Source organism: Clarias gariepinus, chromosome 22 (genome assembly GCF_024256425.1).
Source record: "Clarias gariepinus isolate MV-2021 ecotype Netherlands chromosome 22, CGAR_prim_01v2, whole genome shotgun sequence".
NCBI lineage: Eukaryota > Metazoa > Chordata > Actinopteri > Siluriformes > Clariidae > Clarias > Clarias gariepinus.
This window is the reverse complement of record NC_071121.1, coordinates 9,257,913-9,282,362: the sequence shown is the minus strand read 5'-3', so window position 1 is coordinate 9,282,362 and position 24,450 is coordinate 9,257,913. Positions and strand designations below refer to the sequence as shown.

The window sequence follows — 24,450 nt, the reverse complement described above, 5'->3', positions numbered from 1 at the left end:
GTGCTTGATCACTTAATGAGAGCCAGTTTCATCATGGTGTTTGATCGCTTCACGAGAGCCAGGTTCATCATAGTGCTTGACCAGTTTTGCAAATGCACTGATAATACTGTTCTTGCAAGAACTATTACAGAACAGCTGACCTTTAGGTCTTAAAATACAGACTGACTTCCTGTTGTTACTTAATTACCTAATGCCATATGTGTTATTTCACATTTTTTAAAATTATTTATTTTTTATTATTTATACACATCTCCATTCAAAAATGTTGAAATAATCGCATAAGTAAAAAGGTCTTTAAAAACAGTTTTAAATTTTTTATTTCTAATAATTTCAATGTGGGTTTTCGAGGTGTAGACTGAAAAGATAAAAATAAAACATAAACTATATAGGATAATATTAATTATCTTTATTGCCACATTTCAAGTAACTTGCCAAAAAAAGAGAAAATGCATACTGTGAGTGTAACTCCCACCTTCCAAAGACATGCAGATGAGCCTAATTGGTGTTCCCACATTGCCAGTATTGTGTGAATGACCATGCAAGTGTGTATGTGTGCCCTATTATGGATTGGCACCACCTTGTGCTCTAAGTCACTTCGTATAGGCTCCAGACCCCCCACAACCCTGTATACAGGATATAGATGTTAAGTGAGTGAATGTAATAGGACAAATGAGTATAATAATTTCGAAATACAATCAAATTAATAAATCTGATAAGTCATTTGGCAAATCAGGGAACTGTAGCTCAGAAATAAAAGGTGATCTAACACACACAACCTAATGAGCATAAAATGTCAAATTTTAGAGAGAGAAATAAGATTCAAATGTCATTACTGTATGATATTTTGATATATAATGTAAAATTAATGTAAACTATGACATCTTTTTTTCACCAAGAAATACCAGGAGCAAATACTTTTGCGCTGTCCACGTGGTGTTCACTGACACTGAACCTTTATCATTCCGCAGACAGCATGACGGTGCACGTTTGGCCAAAGTTTGAATGACATGCAAATTAACCAATCAGCACTAAGATAGAGTGGTTCTTGACCAATCATGTAGCTCGCACTGCACATTTTAGTTCCTTCAAGGTTTGTCGTCTTCCTTGTTCCTGCATAATTGTGTGTAGCATTTGAGACGAAATAAATGTAAGTTATCATATCTAATTATGCTTTATAATATGATATTCTAACACTTTCAATTTTCGTACGGGTTTTCTTGAAGTAGAATTCGACGGGTTTGTCGGAAAAAAGCACTTTTAACCTAGCGTTACTTGCAGTTTACTAGGTGGCTAGCTAATGCTAGTATTTTGGTTAACGTTACTTGAAAGAAGCTTACATGCACCTTATATTTGCTAAACCATGAGGATCTTAGTGTTTTTGTATTTAGCCTGGAGCAGTTGGTTACCTAACAAATAGCTATTACGCTATTATAAATATTTAAATTAGCCAGTATTGGCGTTATAGCTAGCGTTTCACTGTCTCCAGGAAAGAAGACGCCAGCTCAGAAACACTAAAACATCCAGTCTTATTTCCCCAGAGGTTTATTTCACTATTATGATTTCAATGTGTGTTGTTTACCAAGAAACTTACAAACTGTTTTGTTACATAGCAATTGATTGTTACAAAACTGTTCTTTCCCGTGTGTGTGTGTGTGTGTGTGTGTGTGAGAGAGAGAGAGAGAACTTCCGCGGTGTGTGTAAGCAGGGCCTTTATACATTAAATCGGCTTATATTTTACTTAAATATCCCAAATTGAATAACTCAATGTTTAAAAATATTTTAATTAAAACAATCGGTATAACATGGCAAGTTCTCCCAAATAATATTTTTTAACATGCATGGTTTATTTGTACCAAGTTATCCCAACTTTCCTCAAGGCTGACTTAGTCACATAGTAATTAAGGAAGAAACATGGCTAACACAGCTGAAAAACAAAACTCAATATAGAGTTCACACAGTAATTTTTTTTTAGCTATGAAAGCATGCAGGAGAGGTGACACAGCTCAAAGAACTAGGGAGGGTGGAAGGCAGTGTTATGAGTCCTTTAGAATGGGGAGTCACTGATCAGGAAAGGAAGCATTTAATGTTTTTGAGAAAGACTGGACTGGAAAGTTGGCTTTAAAGGACAGGGAAGCTGAGGAGAGATTGATCTATAGGTGGTGATGATGCAACCTACAGAACTCCAACTAAAGATGCTGAGTGGTACTAAGAGGAAACATGTTAAGTGTGTACATGCCACAGGTACAGTACCGGTTAAAACAAACAAAGAGTTCAAAACACTGAACAGATCAAGAAAATCTTATCTGGAAATTGACTTTAAGAGGCCAGGAAGATGAGGGACAATGAAACCTACAGTTGGTGGTCATGAAACTAACTAAGAAATGGTTAAACAACCGCAACAAGGAAGGAGAAGAATGTTGTTTTTGAGGAAGACTGGACTGGAATGTTGGCTTTAAATGACCGGGAAGCTGAGGACAGAGATCTATATGATTGATGCAACCTAAATAACTCTACTCTAACTAAAGATGCTGTGTGTTACAGAGAGTAAACATGTCAAAGAATATGTGTGGATGTGCCGGGTAAAGCAGATAATTTATTGAAGTAGAGTAAGTCAAGACAAGAGCCGGGAGGGAAGCATTAGAAATTTTTAAGATAGGCTGGTATGGAAAATTGGCTTTAAGGTGCAGGGTGGATGAGGGACAATGAGACCTACAGTTGGTGGTAACGTAACCACCAACCTACTGAATTCCAACCGCTGTTAAACAATAAAGAAGTTGTTCATATTCCGTGTGAAGAAGAGTTTACACAGGACAGCAGGTTAGAAGATGGGATCATGTGACTGCATAAATTTACAAAAATTAAACGTCTTTAGTAGCAGCTCAAATATTGTGTATTAAGATGGTTTGAAATGATTTGCACTACTTTAGTGAAAATAGTAAGGGTAATGCAAACTTTCTATAATGATTGAACCACACACTCAAATCCTGTTCTGATGAACTGATGATCTTTGATGATCTGATAGGTGTTCATAGTTTGTTTAGTCCTAATTATGTTTTTTTCCACTGAAAAGTTCATAAGTAATCTTTACATCTATGCATCTCAATGCAGATGTCTTCTGGGGCCTTATTTCCAAGTTTGGTTTCTGGGTCACGTGGCTCATCCAGTAAATATCTGGTGGAGTTCCGTGCCGGAAAAATGAGCCTGAAAGGAAGCATTGTGACCCCTGATAAACGCAAAGGTCAGGTCTACATTCAACAGACTGACGACTCACTTATTCATTTCTGCTGGAAGGACAGAACAACTGGGAATGTGGAAGATGTAAGTACTATGGCTGTGTACTGCAGTCTTCAGATAATCTAGATGTAATGCTAAACTATATAATGTTGGAAACAAATTGTATATATAATTTTATGAATTATTTTTATAGTTAAATTATGTTTATTCATGCTTATTAACGTGTGAGCTTCACTGATGCCACAGGTGATTAAGATACCTGATTAAGTTCAACGTTAGTGTGTTAACTGAAAACAGAAAATAAAAACGTTTGCATGATCGTTATATTGCATTTATATCTCTAAGGACTTGATCATTTTTCCGGATGACTGCGAGTTCAAGAGAGTCAGTCAGTGCACAACAGGTCGTGTCTATGTGCTGAAGTTTAAAGCCGGTTCCAAGCGTCTCTTCTTTTGGATGCAGGTGGGTCATACATGAACTTGATCCTTATTTGTTTTTTTTTATTTATACTGATTTTTAAAAAAATATTATTATTATTTTTTTTGATGAGAGCAAGAAGCCAAATAAAAGCACAAATTATTAAAATTTTTTTGTAGGAACCCAAAACTGATAAAGATGATGAGTATTGCCGGAAAGTAAATGAGTACTTGAACAATCCACCCATACCTGGTGCCCTTGGTAGCGGAGGCAGCAGTCATGAGCTTTCTGCTCTAGGAGGTACTAATTTAAACACAACACACATTTACTCTCTATAGAGCTTATCCTCTAAGGGTCATGGAAGGCTGGGAGGTTATCCTAGGGGCACTAGGCAGGTTATACCCTGGATGGGGTGCCAGTCTATCGCAGGGCGCTAGTAGCCCAATCTAGTAGCCATATAAAAAGCACACAGACATAAAGACAGGAACCTCGATCCTATAGGTTTGAGGCACAGTGATAACCATTGTAGTGCTTCACAACAAACTCTTTTGATTCTTTAAATGCAGGTTCCCTTTTAATTAATTTGCATATTATGTTATGTTCATGTCCTTGTATATATTTTGAACAGCTAAATAAATGGGGAGGGGGGGGGTTTGTAGAGACATTCTACTGTGTTAGTAAGGCTAGTTGAAAAAGCAGACAAGAATGTATAATATGGTTTCTCATGTAATAATTATGATGTAAAACAGGTTGCTTGTGTATGCAAATGTGGTGTCATAAGAAATAATAAAATGTACATGTGGAGGTATACAGCCATTTCAATAGGGAAATGCCATGTTTGTTGATATGGTGCTTTCGTGTGTCCTGTAAGATGTAATCTCCTTATGCTCACTTAAAGGCCTTGTTTAAATTGTGGGTTTAATTGGCAAATGTCTTCTTTCCAAAAGGTGAAGGTGGCCTCCAGAGTCTTCTGGGTAATATGAGTCATAATCAGTTGATGCAGCTAATTGGACCAACTGGACTTGGTGGACTTGGTAAGTCAATTAACTCATAGAGGACTGGACTGATGTTAGCATGTAATGCAGGTACATATCGACAGGTAGGTTATAAATGTTAGGTCACATAATGCACTAAAGACGGCTAGCTTTTGTGATTTTAAGAGTTTTTGTTTTTTGTCTAAGGGGGTCTGGGTGCCCTAGCTGGACCAGGACTTGCTAGTTTGTTGGGGGGCAGTGTTCCAGCAACCAGCAGTTCATCCTCCAGGTAAACTGTGGAGATTAATACATGTAACTAATACATTTTCAGTTATTCATCACAAAAAAAATTATTCACTAGCTACTATGAATCACTGGTGAGAAATGTATATAGAAGCGTAAAGTTCTGAGGGTTCAAAAGGGTTACTGAATTGCAGGTGTAATTGCCAGTAAAGCATTAAATGGTAAAGGTATTACAGGTAGGTGGCATGGTGGCTCAGTAGCTCTGTCACCTCATACCACCAGAGCTAAGGGTCTGAATCTCTATGCGCATGGAGTTTCATGCACTTCTGGGGTTCTCCAAGTACTGAGGATTCCTCTTACAGTTCAAATACATGCAGTGTAGGTTAATTGATTCCTACAGCTTAACTGCTCTGATTCTCCCATGCCCAAAAGTATGAAACAAAATATTTCCATGCAGAACTCAAGTTAGCATTTCCTTAATTTACATGCATGTAGAAATTAAATTAACAAAAGACTTGTTTTTGTTTAAACAAATTTAAAGTGGGGTTTTAGGTTTCCTGGTAGAACTATGAAGTACATAACTCTAGTTTACTACCCTTGAAATTTCCCTCTTTTCTCAAGCTCTCGCAGTCAGTCCACGGCTGTCACTCCATCCTCTACATCAGCAGCTCCCCGCCTCAGTTCATCTCAGGTTCCGACTACTCCCACTACCCCCTCTGCAGCCACTGGAGCGTCTCCTGTGACCACACCCACTACTCCTGCAGCCCCTGCTCCCTCAGCCGGGGCTACCAGCCCCACCCAGCCCATTCAGCTCAGTGACCTACAGAATATCCTGGCAACCATGAATGTGCCTGCAGCTGCACAAGCAGGTGAGGTTTTCAAAAGTAATTGAGTTTAAATGAACAAGTAACTATGCATGCTGCAACTCTTTTCATCTAGTCCTGGAGGGCCAGTGTCCTGCATACTTTAATTCCCCAACACCTAAACAAACCCATTAAACCTGGTAATTAACAGATTATTTGAATAAGCTATTATTAAACAGAAGAATCACCAAGTTTTGCACACTGGCCCCCCTATGATCAGACTGTGAGTATACCCTGATGTATACTTTCTGAGCTGGGATTCTCTTCCTGTTCATCTGAGGGGTATCCTTCATTTCTGGGGTAGAAAAAAAGCTTTGCATTACATTTATATGTTGTTCTATGATACTAATGTTTTTTCAGCCATCATCAATCAGTCTTATTGTTGTAATCATCTTGTCTTTAAACAGTTGATCTTGCCAGTGTTTTAACACCAGAGATCATGGCACCAATCCTGGCGAATGCAGAGGTTCAGCAGCGGCTGCTTCCTTTTCTTCCATCAGGAGAGTCTCTTCCCCAGAGCACAGACGAACTCCAGAACACGCTCACCTCACCACAATTTCAGCAGGTCAGAAACATGGGTCATGTCAATCCATTTTTTTTATTTTTTTTTTAAAGGCAGAGGCCGTCTATGTTTTAGATAGAAGGCTAGCAGATAGATAATGCTTGGACTTTTACAGTGACCTGAAACTATCCTTGATCTTAGGAATGTTATAAAATACTAGTAATGTTATTATTATTAGGTATAGTACTAGTAGTGTAGTAGAGAAGTGTGCTTAAGTTTCAGGAGACAAAAGCATGACATTATAAATTAGTTTTTGTCATTTTGAAAGTATAAATGTATACTGTATTTAATACGCAGCAGGATTCCTGTTTGTAATTAAGGCACTTTATTAATCAATAACTTTGTGTTAGATATATATACACAGTGGTTTCCTTCTAGCCAGGTGATTCATTCAGTGAACAGAGATTTAAAGAAAATTTATCCAAAAAACTAAGTACTTTTAGTTAACTACCATGACTGAATGGTAATAAATGACCTTTAACTTTTTTTGGTTCACTTGTAAAGTAGTTTGAAAACCTGATGGTGGGGGAAAAAAAAACCCCAAATCAGTTTATTTGATCTTTTAATGCGCTCTGCCAAAATTTAAGTACTTTCAGCTGAAATACGTTGCTTGTAATATATCCAAACTTCTTTTTGCCAGTAGATATTACCTAGTCTAGAAAAATACTACTTTTTAGTGCTTATAAAAGTTTTAGATGTTAATGCAGTTTTTAGATTCTATGTTTTTTCTCCACCCAAGCACACACCCACTGACTCGTATGCAAGCTGAAGAAATGTTTTCCTTAATTTTCTTTTCTGTGCAGGCTATAAGTTTGTTTAGTAGTGCTCTAGCCTCGGGACAGTTAGGACCCTTGATGAATCAGTTTGGGTTGCCTGCAGAAGCTGTAGATGCAGCTAATAAAGGAGGCAAGTATAGATTGTTTTTATATAAACACAAATCTTTACATATTGTAAATATTCAGGCTGACATTGACTTGATGTATGTGTCTTACAGACGTTGAAGCATTTGCCAAGGCAATGGAAGGTGAAGCTAAAACTGAGCAAGAAGGAAAGCCTAAGGACAAGAAAGATGATGATGAAGACATGAGCCTTGATTAGTTCAGTCTTTGTTTGTTTCACTTACTTTTAACTTCATCTCCTTGCTTATATGTAGCTCCTAATCTTATAAAATCTCACTATCCAAGTAAACTTAGTAACTCTTTACACAGAATAGTGCTGGGATAAAATAAATAATTATGGGCACGTGACACACACCGCAATGAATTGTTTTCTTTGTTGTCGGTTCAGTTTTCACAAATTTCTTGCTATAGCTCCCTCAGGTTACAGACTTGAGACTAAGGATTAGTGACTTTGTAGCGATCTGTGGCGAAGTCATGAAACAGGATTTATTCTTCCATTTGGAAGAAAAAAAGATGGGAATGGCAGGTATTTCAGTATATTTAATAATTTACTCACACAAATTGAACACTTAAAATATGTCATCGATACAGCACAAAACATAGCATCTTACAGACACTAAACTATACCTTCATGTCATATTCAAAAATGTCTTTTGGCAAAAAAGATTTAATACACAATACAGATATGTGCTCAGAGTTATTGTCTTCGTGCAACATCTCACAGTGTGTTCTACAGTGTCAAACCAGATGACATCCAACATGCCTAGAATGCTGGACTGTCTGAGGTGTTTTTACTGTTTCAAAAGCTGGTAACAAAATATTGCGCAGTCACAAATGAACACGGTTAATGGCACGGCAGCAAAGTGATCAGTGTAAAACAAGGCACTTCATGCTGCGATAAAAAAAGATTTATGTAAAAAAAATTAGCTTGTTTGTAAATAACAAGAGTTTAAAATGCTCTTGTTTAAAAACTCACGCATAAGATGCAGAGCTTAGTCATGCATAAGACATACAGTTCACACAGAGTGTTAAGATCAGAAAAATTCCCTGAGAGAAAAACTAAGAACTTCTATCACAGTCAGTTCTTAACGTCGTACCTCTTGGTTCATAGATAAATTATAGTAGTCATTCACAGTGTTGCAAATGAATCTACTGTGGACTGTTAGGCCACAACGTATGGCCTCATTCTAGATAAAACAAGTACGATTATGTACAGCATATAGTACCATCATAAGACGAGTACACATTGCACCAAATGCAATATATCACAGTACAACACAAACAGCTCACTGACTTGCTAATGGTTTTACCGATTACTCAACAGACCACAGGATCATAAACAGTGATGTATGATTTGTCATACAATGTTTATGACAAATACATAACAACCAAACCAATAGTCAGTGGTGATTCTATACACACAGAATGGCTACAGCTACATCCACACAAAAATGCTTGTCATCATGCACTTCCTACCATTCCAAAAACTACACACTTAGCGTTTCTATTTTGGACTCTTTTGTGCAATATAGTAATGTAAAATAACTTTTAATCTCATTTCCACCAAATTAATTACAAGCTGGTCTGATTAAATTGGCACTCATGTATGTAAAGCTAGAGGAGATTGACATTACAATCATGTACACTGCTCACAGAACATTTCACTGCACACTCAATTTATATACAAGAGACGAACTAATGTATTTAGGGAGCGCACGCACGGAACATCTGTTAAGGACGGCACAAACAACGTGCCTGGAAAATGTCATCTCTAACATAGAGTCGTATCCTAAAGACTGTTACACAGACAAGACACTCCACATTACTGTTAAGAAAAAAAGGCTAGTCTCCATACTTATGTACTGATAATCTACAAATATACATCTGTTTTAATAAATAAAACATTGAAAATAAATTACAGTCATAAGTAAAAACACTTCGGGGGGGAAAAATATAAGGTTGACACTTTTGATAAATGTCCAGCTCCATAACTAATCAGCACATCGACCATGAGGGCTGAACCACATGGAAGACTAATCACACAACTGAACACAGGAAGGTCAGCAGGATGCATGTCTTTGAGGTTCCGCAGCTTGACGGGCTTTCTCCGATTCTATACCTGCTGCACCAACCTGCGATAGTGTGGCATGACCTTACTGTCGGGGAGGTAGAGAGCCATTTCCAGTGCAACCAGAACGGGGAACTCCAGGGGAATGAGCTCCCGACGACTTATTCGAAAACGCTCTTCCAGCTTCTGCTCGCCAACATCAGCACAGGGACAAATAAGAAGCAGCAATAAAACAACTTATTAATATAACTATGATCTGTATACAATATTTTTAAACATTATAATTAAACATGCATGATTTATGAGGGCGCGTCAAATGCAAGTGCAACATAGAATTGAATTTAAACTCAAAAGCTGGACACTTTTCAGATAAATCTTCATTGGGTGAAATAGAGATTGAGTAGAAAAACAATAGTTTTGGGACATCAAAGAAATATCACAAGATAAAGTGCTGTAGTACTTAATATCAGCACGGCTGTCAGCATGGCCACCGTTTATCAACAGATTTTGGTCTGTTTCATTTTGCTCTACCAACACGTAGTCTAGTCTCACACAACTGGCGGAATTAACCAACACCGACTGGCGGAGCCGGCGTCCGACAGTTTGTGTAAGTAACTGGGTTTGGGGCTTGGAGGTGGAGGCCAGTCCTGAGAAACCAGATTTACTTTATATACCAAGTAGCGCCCTTGATCTGGGTCGCTAGATCAAGGGCGCTACTTGGTGCCCTTTATTTGTGTTAAAGGCTACTTAGGTTTGTATAAGCAGTAAACAAAACAACACGGATTGTTCTGAGTGGCGCAGAGCGTCACATACAGTGAAATGTCTCCGTGCTGTTATGCCCTAATCAGATTTCACAGTCGGAATTAACTGTTTTAGAATGTACAATAGACGATGCAAAATAAATAAGGGATTCATCGGACTCCTTTAAAACAGACAATTAATTTTTATATTAACATTAATGCATACTGTTTTTTTTCCCTTAAACTTTGATTTTAAAATTTTTGATAGAGTTATGTAGCATGAACAAGTAAATGATGGTCATGTAAATAAACAGAGGAACACATGGCCAAATTCTACTTACGTCTATCAGCTGTTTAACCTCCACTTTCTTAAGGTCACTGCTGATTTTGGCTGCCAGCAGCACACACACTGCAGATACAAGTTTCCTGTTGGGCTTGTTCAGGCGACCCTGCAGAACCAGCTTCTCAAAGTACACATAGGCCATCGCTATGGTAACCGGCTGTAGACCACACTCCTCACTTACTGCACACATGTCTCTTTTCAAGCTGAGCATCAGGAAACATTCAACCACAAGTTACAGGGGTGTGAAGTGTTACAAACGTAGTTCCAAAACAAACCTCTTGCCTTAGGTAAGACTTTCTCTAACTTGCTCGGTTTTTAGTTTATTTTGGTCAATCCCACAATAATTGGCACACCATCCTCATCTTTCTATGTATATTCATACATAATTCACCTTATAATGATATGGATGGGTAACAACAATCTCTTTTTTTGCTTAAGTTTTTTTTTTACCCCGCTCAGAAAAACAGGAAATGATCAGCAATAAAATTCCTAGTAACTGAGTGCATTTTAAAAATGAAGAGAAATACAAAAACAGCAAGGAAATATTCATACAAATGTTTTTTGGTATAGAAAGGTCCCTAAGGCCCTCAGTTTCTTCCTCAACATGTTATTGTCTGAATGGATTTGATCGTTGTATCATTTCTAAACAGAGGCCTGGAGGTGCCAATTATTCTGGAGCTAAATTGATTTCATTCTTTACATTTTTAAATATGGGGACAGTTAAGCCACTGATATACAAATGTAATGATTACCTTCTTATTTTGCTTAATGTCAGTTTAATATGGGGAAACTTCTCCCTGAATGTCTCATTCATGTCTTTCTTCAGGTCAGAAGGTTTTACATATTCAATAACAGTTGTCTGAAAGACACAAACGCATGTTTGTTTAGGATAAAAATCAAACAGCCTTTAAAATTGTTGAATGACTAAAATACAAGCATTTTATCGAGATCAATACATTGTAATACAATATAGTGTGTGCAGCTCACCAAGCCTTTTATCTAGTTTCCTTATCATATGACCTTCTTGAGGTCATGTGAGAGCCAGTACTTTGAACAACTACAATGCCCTTTGACCTCACAAATTATACATGCTTAAAATTAGATATGTTTTCAAGACATAAAACATAAGCAATATGCTGGTGCTCACCACGTAAGAGCCAAAGATTAAGACCCTCTTGTGCTTTCCACATGGCCACTGAGGATCACTTAACAGGTTTGGATCGTAATCAGACAACTCTTCCACACCTGTTGGAGACAAGTTGATACATCACATGAAACTCCTGTAAAGGAGTGTAAAGGTGGATGATATTGTTAATGTTTCAGTGTCCAAGTAATTCACCAGCTTCTTGTCCAACGTTGCTACACAATCGCTGGTGGCTAAAGTTCTTCTGGTTGTTTATCCAATTTCGGGACATCGGTGTCTGGCCAGTGGTGGGATCCGGAGGGACATTGCTTTTCTGCCTGACCAAAGCATTGGTAGGAAGTAGGAACCGGGCATAAGATACTGTCTGCAACACAGTAGATACAGACAGACATGCATGATACCATCCGTGAACACTTACAAATTGTTGCACTTGGACAACATAACCTGCAGTCATCTAAAAACAAACCTTGGATCTGAGAAAGATGCGACATCAGTCTAACACATTTACTTTTAATTAAGAAATCTTGGATCTGAGAAAGATGCTACATCGGTCTAACACATTTACTTTTAATAAAGAAATTTTCTTGCGAGTCAAACCTGGACCATGGTGCAATGAAAGGTGGCATGATCTGATGATGACATTTTCTTTTGCATCATGTGGGTGGCACCAGGATGGATTATGGGAAAAAGACAAGCTGCCAGAGGCAGTATTATGCTTAGGACAATGTTCTGGTGAGAAACCTTGGGTCTGGCCATTCATGATGACATGATACTTTAATATGTACCACATTGCTAAAAATTGTTGCTGACCGAGTACACCATTTCATGGAAGTTTATATGGATTATATAGTCCACCTTAAACAGCATAATGCATTATGCTGATCTAAAAGAAATAAAATAAAAAAGGTTTAAGAATGGTTTGACAAACACAAGTTAAAGGTGATGACTTGGCCTCCAAATTCTCTAGATGTCAATCCAATCAAGCATCTGTGGGATGTGCTGGAAAAACAAGTCCAATCCATGGAGGCCCCACCTCGCAACTTACTGGACTCCAAAGATCTGCTACTAACGGCTTGGTGCCAGATAATAGAGTCAAGGCTATAGAGTCAATTCAAAGAGTCAAAGGGGGACCTACTCAATATTAGGAAGGTGGTCAAAGGGTTATGGCTGATAGGTGTATATTGTACCAGTCTTATTAAATCAATAATAAAGTACACTTTAAAGCAATCTTTTTATTGAAGAAATGATTTACAAATTTACGATTAAGTTATGCAAAAACAGGTTATTGTCAAGTATACAAATGTGTTGAAAATATGGTAATTATCATATAACAACAGCACAGGTAGTATTTGCATTTACCCATTGTAATTTATCTACCTCATTATATACCATTTATATATGCAAATTATTCTGCACTGTGAAAATGCACTCCTGGTTAGATGATAACGGTATTTCATTACCTTGTACAGTTCAACATCAGTAACCAGATCAATTATTGTTTTTCGGAGAAATTATATTTCTTCATGGTAAATATTTTACTTGTAGGTGTAGTGAAAAAATAGAAAACCCATAGACCAACAGTCATGACTGCATGCACCTGATTCTGTGTAATTGAATCATTAATTGAAATGGGGCTTGTTCAAAATAATAGCAGTGTGAAGTTCAGTTGGAGAGGTAAATTGTTCTGTGAAAAATGGGTGTCAAACAAGTTCCCCTTATTTAAGGATAAATGCAGAAAAGGTTGTCCTGTGCATTTCTCTCTGAAAATGAGTGAAATAGGTAGTTCCAGACATTGTTCAGAAGAACAGCTTTAATTTAAAAGTTGATTAGAGATGGGAAAACATACAAAGAAGTGCAGAAAATGATAGCCTGCTCTGCTAAAATGATATCAAATGCTTTAAAATGGAGACCAAAACCACAAAGACGTGGAAGAAAATGAAAAACTACCATTCGAATGGATCGAAGAATAACAAAATTGGCAAAGACTCAGCCAATGATCAGTTCCAGCATGATCAAAGAACATCTAAAGTTACCTGTTAGTACTGTTACTATTAGAAGACGGCTATGTGAAGCCAAGCTATCATCAAGAAGTCCTATTGTTGAAAAAAAGACATGTGCTGAAGAGGTAACAGTTCGCCAAAGAACACATTGACTGGCTGAAAGAGAAATGGGGCAATATTTTGTGTTTGGATGAAAGCAAGATTGTTCTTTTTGGGTCTGGAGGCTGCAGACAGTTTGTCAGGCCCCCAAACACTGAATTCAAGCCACAGTACACTGTGAAGACAGTGAAGCATGGAGGCACAAGCATCATGATATGGGGATGCTTCTCGTACTATGATGTTGGGCCTATTTATCAAATTTCAGGTATCATGGATCAATTTGAGTACATCAGAATACTTAAAGAGATCATGTTGCCTTATGCCGAAGAGGAAACGCCCTTGAAATGGGTTATTTTAACAAGACAACAACCCCAAACACACCAGTAAGCAAGCAGCATTTTGGTAGACCTTTTTAATCTACTCTTGGTAGATTAACGTAAGGAGTGGCCAGCCCAATCCCCAGACCTTAATCCAATAGAAAAGTTGTGGCCTGACAACAACAACAAAAAAAAAGCTGTTTCTGAGGCAAAACCAAGAAATGCAGAGGAATTGTGGCGTGTAGTACAATTGTCACAGATGTGAATCAGTTCTCAGAAACCATGGTTATACAACTAAACAATAGTTCAGAGATGCACAAGAAAGATTAAACTTCAAGTATTTTTGTTTAAACGGTAAATTAATCACTTAAATTGAAAGATAAATAATTACACTGCTATTTTTTTTGCAGACTATTATTTGTTTCCCTCACTTTCTGTAACCTAATAATACATTTAGCACATTTTTCTTCATGTTGTGATTCAGAATAGAACGTGCAGGGTGTCCAATGCATTTGAGTGATTAAAAATATAATAACTTTTAATTAAAACCACTTTTTTCAACACACTGCTATTATTATAAACACAATTAAAATTGTGCAGTGACGAAGTTGAATCTAATCTAATTTATGTAAGACTGCAGTTAAGATCTTATAGCTGTACAACTGCATGCAGTAAACTATATGAAAGACACACTCCCAAAACATACATGCAAGACAACCTATGAAAAAATACAAACACTGTTCCAGTGAATATGTATTTTACCTTCCCCAAAGCCCCGAGTTCCACACCCTCCAACACAGGAACTGAATCAGATCCTCCACCTGATGGGTTCCTCTGTCTCTGGGCCTCCTCACTAGATTACATGGATATATAATTAGTCATCCTTACTCAACATCAACACATTGCAGAGTGCTCAGTCCAGAGCTAAGAAAAAGAGAGTTACTAAATAAGGCACTGTGCTCTTTGTCTGAAATAAGATTTACTCTTGGACATTATCTCATGAGAACCACCTGCTCAAAAAGCTTCCTTGTTGATGGGTGGGGGCACGGCTGTCCTAGTGCAGCTGGAAAAGCTGTTGTGGATATTTGGGATTATCCAAAACATTATTTTTTAGGTAAATGATAAAAATGGAGAATGTATAAAAGTTGGACAAATAAATGAAACTAATGATGCAGGATGAACTTCACAAAAAAAAAATCAAAAGCAAAAGAACTCATCATGAAATGCTTACAATGATTAGTTTACACCTGAACCGGGTTTGTTGTAGTTACGGATTTGCCCAACTGAAGAAAAAGCTTGCTAATACGGTATACGCCAAAATATAAAGTACTGAAACTCGCACATCTCAGACAGCATTTGCATTTGAGAAGTCTCTTGATGGAGGAAAAAGTATTTATATTGCAGCTTTATTTCTGCTTATGGTTGTCAATGAGCACAGAGTTTAAAAAGGTGTCAGAACACATTCCGTTTCATTTCCCCGATCTTACACCACCTGATGCCTACTTGTGGGCAACGTTAAAGGAGTGTGTGTTCAACTGTGAAGATTTGTCAAGAACTGCACCTGCATTAGGGTAGCAAATCGTCTCCTTTGACAGGAGTCTGCAGCAACCTTTGTTCCCGGAAATCTGGGTTGAGAATCTGTGTGAATGATATGAACACTGTCTACAGCGAGGCGGAGCACACACACTTTAAATACTTATTTCACACATAACCTGATAAATCAACACACCAATAGTGTGCATGTTAGTTTCTTTTAGGAGAAATAAACTTACAAATGACAACAAGGTAATACTGTTCATCTTTTCATTTCAGCACCATATATTTTGGCGTATATGACATACATCTTTCATTAAAAAGAGGAACTCTCTTTTAGGAATATTTTATTTTGAAAGTAAACCTAGCCTACAAGACTAGGGATTTGTCCATCCCTGTAATAGAAAGCGTTCTGTGGCTGGCTGGGTGTAGTTCAATACCTGGTGTGAAAGCTCTCTCCATAGGGCAGTACAGAGAAAGCAGCACACAGAGACCGTTTGGCACACATCACAACAATCCTGTAGGACACACACACAAACACACACACACACAGAACACACCATTAAATTGCCAGCACTTTAATGCAGCGTCAGCTAAAACTCATAGGGAAATTACAATGAAAAATAACATACAGCTATTTAGTGCTGCATTTGTCTCTCCTTATTGAGACAAATTCAGTTTAAATGATTGTTACAGAAGAGGTCACTCAAATCCAGTTACACAAAGTGACCCAATCCAAACCTTACCCACGTACTTCAACCTGAAGCCTAATCCCAAATCTTATAGAGAATATGCTAAAAGACACAAAAAGCACACTAGTGCTCAGAGTTGTGTCTTTTAGAAGAAAGGTTGCAGATCAGAAGAATGTTGGCTAAATAAAATTCCATAATTAAAATTAAAATATACTATGACTGCTGCATCCTGATTATTGCCACGTATTTCAGGGGTGGACAAATTAACTCTGACACCTAATATAGTAATATAATATAGTTTGTATCATACTTACAAAAAAAAACAAAAAACAATGAGGTCTGCTGTTTTAGAAAAAGAATCAACCGTGGCGTCTTGTGATTATTATCCTAAACCATTTCCCTCACTGTGGGACAAATAAAGGTATATCTTATCTGAATTACACAACATTTCAATTGATTTATGTAGGGGACTGGCAGAAGCAAGCTATGGTATGGAGTGGTTTTAATTAAAGTACAATAAAATAAATGATTAAAGAGCAAGCTTTTTTAAACAGTAAAAATATTCCATACTGAGCAATATATAATTCTAGATAGATAAATCAAAATCTGTTATATAACAATGCATTATATTAAATTCATTACATTAAATGCTTTTAAAGTTGTTAACTGGAGTTGTATATTTGAACATAATTCATTTACATTTAATTCCAGCCCAGACTTATTAATAAACAAAACTGGCTCATTTAGTTGTATGGAATTACATTAAAATCCAATTGAATCCAAACAAATTTAATTTCCTAAAAACAAGAACATAAGACTATGGCAGTTGTCTGCCTAAAAGATTTGCTAATGAATTCAGCTCTATATGGCATCATTAGTATTTGCATGTGTGCGCCTTGTCACTGTGAAAATGAAGAAAAATTATTACCGGCAGAGAGTCATGAAGTCCTTCTTTGGTCAATTTTACCCTACTGTCTAACACCCAATGACTCACCTGCTGCCTCATGTGGGAGGAAAATATTTACATATCAATAACTCCACTGCCATTTGTAAAAGCGTGACTCCACTTGCAGCCTTAACCAAATTTTCAAAACCCTTTTCACATATGAAATGTTTTAAGGTTAGTCTCTAGAGTTTACACAATACTGTGTACACTATAGAGACTAAAGTCACAGTGCTCATGTGATGGCTGCTCATGAGCTGTAACTAAATTATTTTTTGCATTGTGCTGCTGCCACATGATTAACTAATGTTTACAGGTGTCCCTGTTACAGTGGACAGTGAGTAAAGCTGTGATAAATGGTGCACAGATATTGTTTTGTATTGCTGAGTGGGCTTCCTATTAAGGCTTCGTCCTTATGGTATCTCTCGGCCCTGGCATGTTCATTAAGGACACCTTTCAATTTATATCTGAATTTACATAAAGCTGCTTTATTGAAATAATTAAATGTTAAAAGCCATATAGAAATAAATTAGAATTACCATTACTATATTTACACCCCAGCGCCGTTGAAATGAGCCACTTACCTTCTCTGTTCATTGTTAGTAATATACAGCTAACAATGAACAGATAAGTAAAATATAAGTTTACTATTTAAGAAATAAAAATGTATGATCAATGATGGTGAATTTCTTACTTAAAATTTTATGGAAGGAATCTTTAGTGTCAACTCATTGTAACACAGACAGTTTTGTACACAGGAGGGTCTTCAGAACAGAGGAGTGTGTGTTTTCTGGTTTACTTTTGTCATAATAACTAAACAGCAATAAAAAGATGATAGTTTATAATTGTAATAATTGAACAGGAACTAACTAGTTTTGTGGATTTTCAACTACCTTTACAAAGATAATCTCACTGTTGATTATTTCCATATATACCAGCATGCTGTGCCATGTACTATTACTTACTTAATCTCACAATCTCTCAGTTTCTAGGCATAAACTAAGTAGTTAGCAAAAGTGCTTCTCCATCAGCAACAAGGTGAGCTGGGTGAAGATGTAGGACCGATTAGACGTAGGCAATGTTGTATGGTTAAAGAGATGAATAACAATCAAATCTACAACAGTAATTATTGCACAATCTGCATGCCACTTTAGAGAAGGTAAAAAAAATTACCAACAGTGTCAGGCCAGATTATAAAATATGAGAACGAAGAAACAAATATGTGAATCAGTGAAAGAAGGTGCAGACAATAATTAAATAATAGACAACAGAGAGAAAGTATGGAGAAGGAGAATACTAAAAATGATAAACCATTTAAGTTTGGGAAAAACCTGAGATGCTGATTGCAAACTAGTATGGGTTGACATGACTAAAATAAATACTGGTTTTGTAGTGGTCTAGGAATTATTTATCATGAGTCACAGGGTTTGATTCAGAGAAGAAATTACTTCCTTACAGAGTTTATCATGCACACAATGGGGCAAGTGTGTTAAACAGCAAATAAGGTTCAGTTTATACACTGACCAAAAATAAATAAATCTTATCTAAAGTGCAAATATCTTGAATATAGTTGAATTATCACTATGGGGTTGCCACTGCGGACAACCCCATAATGATTCACTGACTCACCTGCTGCCTCGAGTGTCATACTGACGCATGTTCTTGATAAAGTGCACTTTCTTATACATCACAGGTCCAGGAGACCCTGACTGATTACGTGTTCTGCAACAAAACAGCAAACATAACTCAATTAATGAACATCCTTATAATTATCATCATCAGAAAAGTTATTTGCTTGAAGGCTTAGTCTTAAAAGCAAAGTCAGATTATAAACAAGCATGGAAGTGACTGTGACATGTTTTTAGCTATTACTATTAATAGACAATCCGTTTTCTAAAATATTTTTCAATTCTACAAAGTTCTCCCTACATAGTAATGGAAAATGTCAAACCACAACACGGTCATGTTTATTGTTACAAACACAAATACAGACTCAACCGTTTATTTAAAAGCTAAGTACCCACTGTACTTGATACTACCTAACAGGGCAAAAACAATATAAATCGTTTTCCCGCACATGGGGCCATAACTTCTTTAAAAGGTTATAGAACACACCAAAAAACATATCCTAATAAAACTTCTGGATCCCTTTAAACTAATCTTTAGAACCATGTGCTGATTTAGGTTGCTGATAGGGTGACTCTGGTGTCTGAGTCAGCATAAACCAAACTTCCTTATTGCTATATCCATAATGTTTCTTTATTCTTATATATCTTAAGATATCAGTGGATCCCAATTTCACGTTTTTATTTACAATAATAGAACGTTGCTGCTCAAATATGTAAAACACTAGTGGTGTGATTGGGTGTGATTTAAGTCGCTTAGCATTGTGTATTCTGGGCTGAGATGGGTGTTGTCGTGTAACTTCACTTTCTTGACATAATAGGCTCATATTTACATTCAAATTCATGGTATTTAAGAGACACCCTTATCTATTTGGAGAGATGTACAGAAGTGCCATCAGAAAAATTTTACATTAGTACAATTACAGCAGGTTCAAATAACCACAAATGGGTTTTATATACATACATGTATATAAACACCAGTGCAGTGTTTTAGCTAGAAGTGATCTGATCCTGAAACTAAATTATTGTAGCTGTTCATTTTCAACATGTAGCAGTATTAAGGTAAAAAAAAAAAAAAAACATGTTTTATCTGGTGGCAAAGATTTCCACATTCTTATTTCAGAACAGTAAAACCTGGGACTGAGGACTGACCCTCCAGATAAAAAAAATGGTATAGTCCTATAAATGATCTTTATATATAAATAAAAAAGTATATAGTCACCAACTTTTTGGCACTGAGAAGTCTGTTTACAATATTTAGGCTACAGGGTGTCCTAAAGTTCCCCATATACAGGGAAAATAGAAACATTGAAGGAAAATGTTACTTTCTCCTCAAAACATCATCAACATAATTGTCATTTCCTTGTAAACACACACACACACACACAGACTGAATAAACTCGTGGTGTTGTTCATGTGATTGCTTAAGTACACTATCTTTCCTGTTTATGGAGACGTGTGTTATGAACCTAAATGAAAGTTTTGTTTCTCCAAATTGAAAACGAAACGCTTATGAATCCCGGAAGTTTATTTGATGAAATGATGTTATATGTTCATTAGATTATTTGATCTCATTAACTAAGAACGAACGTAAGAACGCAGACAGCTCAGCTTATGTATACATATTTAGATAGATATTGTTTTCTATAAAAAATCACAACAGATTGTAACTAATGCCTCTGTGGTGGATGATTTAGCCCTTTTTCAGTTATTAACGTAATGTTTCTGTAAAACTGCGCTGTGTGTGCGTGTGTGTGTGTGTGTGTGAGAGAGAGAGAGAGAGAGAGAGAGAGAGAGCGTGCGTGCGTATTTTTGACACGTCTGACGTTACAATCATACCGTTACAGCTACAGACTTGCCCGGCGTGATAAAGAAAGCACTCACCTCTGCCGGAGCTCCAGCGGCCCGGGGTTTGCCCCTGACCCCGCCGCCGGAGACTTAACGCTGGTCGCCTGTGTGTTTTGAGCTCCGGTGGTCGGAGAAAAAGGGAATCCTAGAGATGACAAAGGGTCCGTTCTCTCCGAGGAACCCTCACTGCTATTTACCCCTGCTATCGCTACCATGGAGAGCGGAGCCGGGGGACAGGTGTTAGTCCTCGGTAAAGCAGTTCCACTGAGCGGCGACAGCTGGCTGAAATTCCCGCAGCTGCTTGCCGTGGACACCGGGAAAGAAAGCGCCGGTGCTCCGACTTCAAGGCTTTGCTGCCAAGTTTCTCTGGGCTCATTACTTAGAGCGTAGACAGGTCGTCCGTCTAGCGATATATTATTGAGGAACAGCAGGGCCGCCTGTCTCCGGCGTGAGTCCTTACTTTTTCGCGGGTGTTCTTTGTGTGGCTTTGCCGCGGTGCCGCCGTGAGGACCACAAGCAGCAGCCGCCATTCTACTAAGTGCTGGCGCACGCGCACACCCATGCACGAGGCCGCTTACTCAGGAAGACACTTAAGCTCCGCCCACTGAAATCTAATTGGTCGAGCTCAGTACGATCCGGTGAATAATTGGCTTCTAACACGCTGGATGGGTGGGGAGACTGTTCTTGAATTTGCAGGTGTAATATGATTACCCAAGTAGATCCCTAGAACCAGGGATCTATTATTTATTATTTTCTATTTATTATTTTTAGAACAGATTTTATTCATGAACACTATTTCAGTGGCTACAACAATGTTTTTTTTTCTAGATATTGCAGTAATTTACAACAATATAGTTTTGAGTTCATCTACTCAGGCTTTCCACCACATGACAGTTCTACAGTTCCTGTAATCCTGATATAGTTCTGTACCAAGGCTGATGTCGTTCCTAAAATAAACTGGAGCCAGTCTTAAAGTTCATAAAACCTTGACCGCTCCCTTTAACCTTGCATAATCTCGGTACCGTAGTTCCTCCAGTTGTTCCTCATACAGTTGAATTTCCCCTTTTCCCTCCATATCCTATTGCAAAATTACTCTATCACTATTCTTATTACCTGTGTTTTACTTCTGTCCTCTGCCTACTCGTGTTACTGATGACGATGACTTGCGACTATATACAGTACATACAGTGGGGCCCAAAAAATTAACAAATATATTAGTTTTTACCTCTGATGGTGACATGATAGCATAAATAATGGTGCAACTACTGACATCATTAGAGGAAACATAATCCTACACATATAATGTATTAAGTACACCCCCTCCCATTATTACCCTTTCTACTGCTACTTATTAATCTTAATGTACTTAATTAGTTATTAATTAATGTACCAATATGCTGCACTGATATAATTTACAAATGAATCTCTCAATATCAATCTTTTCTACCTGATAGCTTGTCATCTTCACTGAGCTCAAATGGAATTGTGTGATTTTGTTTTGATTTGATTTGGTGAGAAGCAATCAGTTTTGAAATTGTATGTAAACATTGTGCTATGCATCACATATGATGTGCGTACATGAACGTCCACATGATCTTTGTTGTTTTCTTCTTTGGCTTTACCAATATCTAATGCACTCTCTATTTTTCCCTTTTATTTCTATAGATATAGTCTATAACCAGTAGGTATCATTAGAAATTTTTTGGCCATCTGTCCTCAAACTTAGACAAATGTTCTTGCAGTAGAGGCACTGTTTCAGGGTATATCTTTCCTAGCGAGAAGTTCTGATGTTCCCTACCTTCTACATGTTTATGGAGCCTCAGTATAGGATCCCCGTAATAGTCAGTGCTGTGCCTCTTAATCTGTGCTGTTGCAGTTTGCATTTTGTACTTGTTGACTAAGGGGTCTTTTTAAAATTTGGAAATGAAAAAAGACAAAGGCACAAGTGATTAGGAAAAACAAATAAACTCATGATGAATTTAGTAAATGTAAGAATTAATATAAGTGGTAGGGGTAAGCTATGCTGTAGGCAGTTTGGCTCAATAGAGTATGCTGACTTGGCTTCTGTACTAAATTCTGACTTTGCTGGACATCCAATCTACTAAGTTTTTTTTTTTATTACTTAATGATCTCTCTCTCTCTCTCTCTCTCTCTCTCGCTCAAAAACACAGCTTAGCTTAGTTTAGCAACTCTGAGATGCTATTCAGTATACTTCCACATGAGTGCAGTGTTATCATCTTACTAAGGTCATAGAGCAAAAGAAATGGACATGGGCTGAGAGTGAAATCACTTGTTTTCCAAATATACAATTATGTTGCATTTTACACTTCATTATTGAGGAATGCATTTCCATTACCAGCAAACAGAAAACACTCTTCAGAATAAAGCTTTGGTCAAACCAGTAAACACGTTTTTTAATTATCTTTCGAACACGCACACGCGCGCACACACACACACACACACATGGCTTATGTCCATCACCTTTTTTATACAGCAATCACAGATTGACATGAGCAGTGTAAGGCTTTACATCTAGCTAATGTATCTCAAGGTTAATTCAGCATAATCCAGTGTACCTAGTATGGTCTTTATAGATTTATATGGCATACACAAGGCTGTGCTGAGGTGTTACAGCTAGCACCAACATGGTAACACCGTACTAAGACAGTGCAGGTAAAGTTAAAGTTTGAAATGTTATGTCTCTTTTTTGTTTTGTTTTTTGGATGCACTGTCTTGCTTTTCAGTGCCACAAATCCAAGCTGTACCAATATGCTGCACTGATACAATTTACAATTTAATCTCTCAATATCAATCTTTTTTACCTGATAGCTTGTCATCCTCACTGAGCTCAAGTGAAATTGTGTCTCTTAAATTATGCACCTCTTTTGATTATTAAGTCTGTTTCATCTCTATGATAAAAAGCTTAAATATCATACCTATACATTTTGAAAATAGAAAACAAGCTGTGACATACAGTTAGGGTCCAAATGGTAGCTTACGTTTGTTTATATCACACATTTGGTGAGAAACAATCAGTTTAGAAATTGTATGTAAACATCATGCTACGCATCACATACGAGAATCAAACGATTTGATCGAACTTAAGGTAAAAAAAAGTCAGTGAAATAACGCACCAGCGACTGACAGATATGTTGGTGGAAACTCTTTTCAGTTACAGTTTTACGATGCAAGAACTTCTGATTTTATTGCTCATGTTGATCCAATCTTTATGGCCTCATAACTGTTATGCTAACCTTTGTTAATTATAAAAAAAGAAAAAAAAAGAAAATGACTTTAAACATGTAAACATACACTACAGTTTGATTCATCGCAAACACATTATAGTCCAGTTGAAACCTGAAACATTTAAGCCCTGTTAGCTTTTTAGACATCATTTGTCAAATACTGCAGAAGTATATTAAAATCGTTTTCATCAGGAATGTCTTGTCTCCGTCTGAAGCATTCATTCTTTAAATTCCATGTCTGTGTTTTTTTTGTTTCTTAATCTTCAAAAGGGCTGAACACTGATGAATAAATCTATTTGTCCATACATTTTACCTGACCTAAAAGCTACAATACCTTAGTCTTCATAAATAAATAGAAAAAAAGTTAGGATTAATGCAAATATTTTAGTTGCGGATCAGACAGATCCAAGTTGTATAAAGATATTTTGCAGCATCATCACCAATCTCCACGACAACATGGTGTATTCTCCAATATCTTTGTGTCTTAACCTCTTAGTGTCCGTTCTTAGTCTCTGTAGCATTTATATGATTCCTTTAATCCTTTAAACTGTTATATTCTACAGGCCTCAAAATAAATGGAACCACCAAATATAGCATACATTAATATTACTTAAAAAAATACTCCAGCATTTTTAATCTATTCTTTATCCACTTCATCTGC

General features: G+C 37.1%; 2 protein-coding genes across 4 annotated transcripts; one reads left to right on the top strand and one right to left on the bottom strand.

Moving 5' to 3' along the window:
* The first annotated feature begins 1,060 nt into the window (after positions 1-1,060).
* LOC128510230 (proteasomal ubiquitin receptor ADRM1-like) lies at positions 1,061-7,540 on the top strand. Of its 2 annotated transcripts, none has more exons than XM_053482362.1 (10): positions 1,061-1,147; positions 3,109-3,318; positions 3,580-3,696; positions 3,831-3,951; positions 4,599-4,685; positions 4,833-4,914; positions 5,490-5,737; positions 6,139-6,296; positions 7,097-7,199; positions 7,288-7,540. In XM_053482362.1, exons 2-10 carry the CDS (start codon positions 3,109-3,111, stop codon positions 7,389-7,391), a joined length of 1,230 nt encoding a protein of 409 aa, XP_053338337.1. In that variant the 5' UTR covers positions 1,061-1,147; the 3' UTR covers positions 7,392-7,540. The 2 variants fall into 2 exon arrangements, with proteins under 2 accessions (XP_053338337.1, XP_053338338.1); XM_053482363.1 differs by having other exon boundaries at positions 1,085-1,147; positions 3,104-3,318.
* Positions 7,541-8,724: 1,184 nt separating this feature from the next.
* Positions 8,725-21,083, bottom strand: cables2a (Cdk5 and Abl enzyme substrate 2a). Of its 2 annotated transcripts, XM_053482360.1 has the most exons (9): positions 20,581-21,083; positions 18,701-18,793; positions 15,877-15,954; positions 14,666-14,756; positions 11,683-11,851; positions 11,491-11,588; positions 11,096-11,202; positions 10,342-10,546; positions 8,725-9,446 (listed from the first exon to the last, which is right to left on the bottom strand). In XM_053482360.1, the coding sequence occupies exons 1-9, from the start codon at positions 21,072-21,074 to the stop codon at positions 9,306-9,308; spliced, it is 1,476 nt and encodes a 491-aa protein (XP_053338335.1). In that variant the 5' UTR covers positions 21,075-21,083; the 3' UTR covers positions 8,725-9,305. The 2 variants fall into 2 exon arrangements, with proteins under 2 accessions (XP_053338335.1, XP_053338336.1); XM_053482361.1 differs by lacking the exon at positions 15,877-15,954.
* Positions 21,084-24,450: the final 3,367 nt, after the last annotated feature.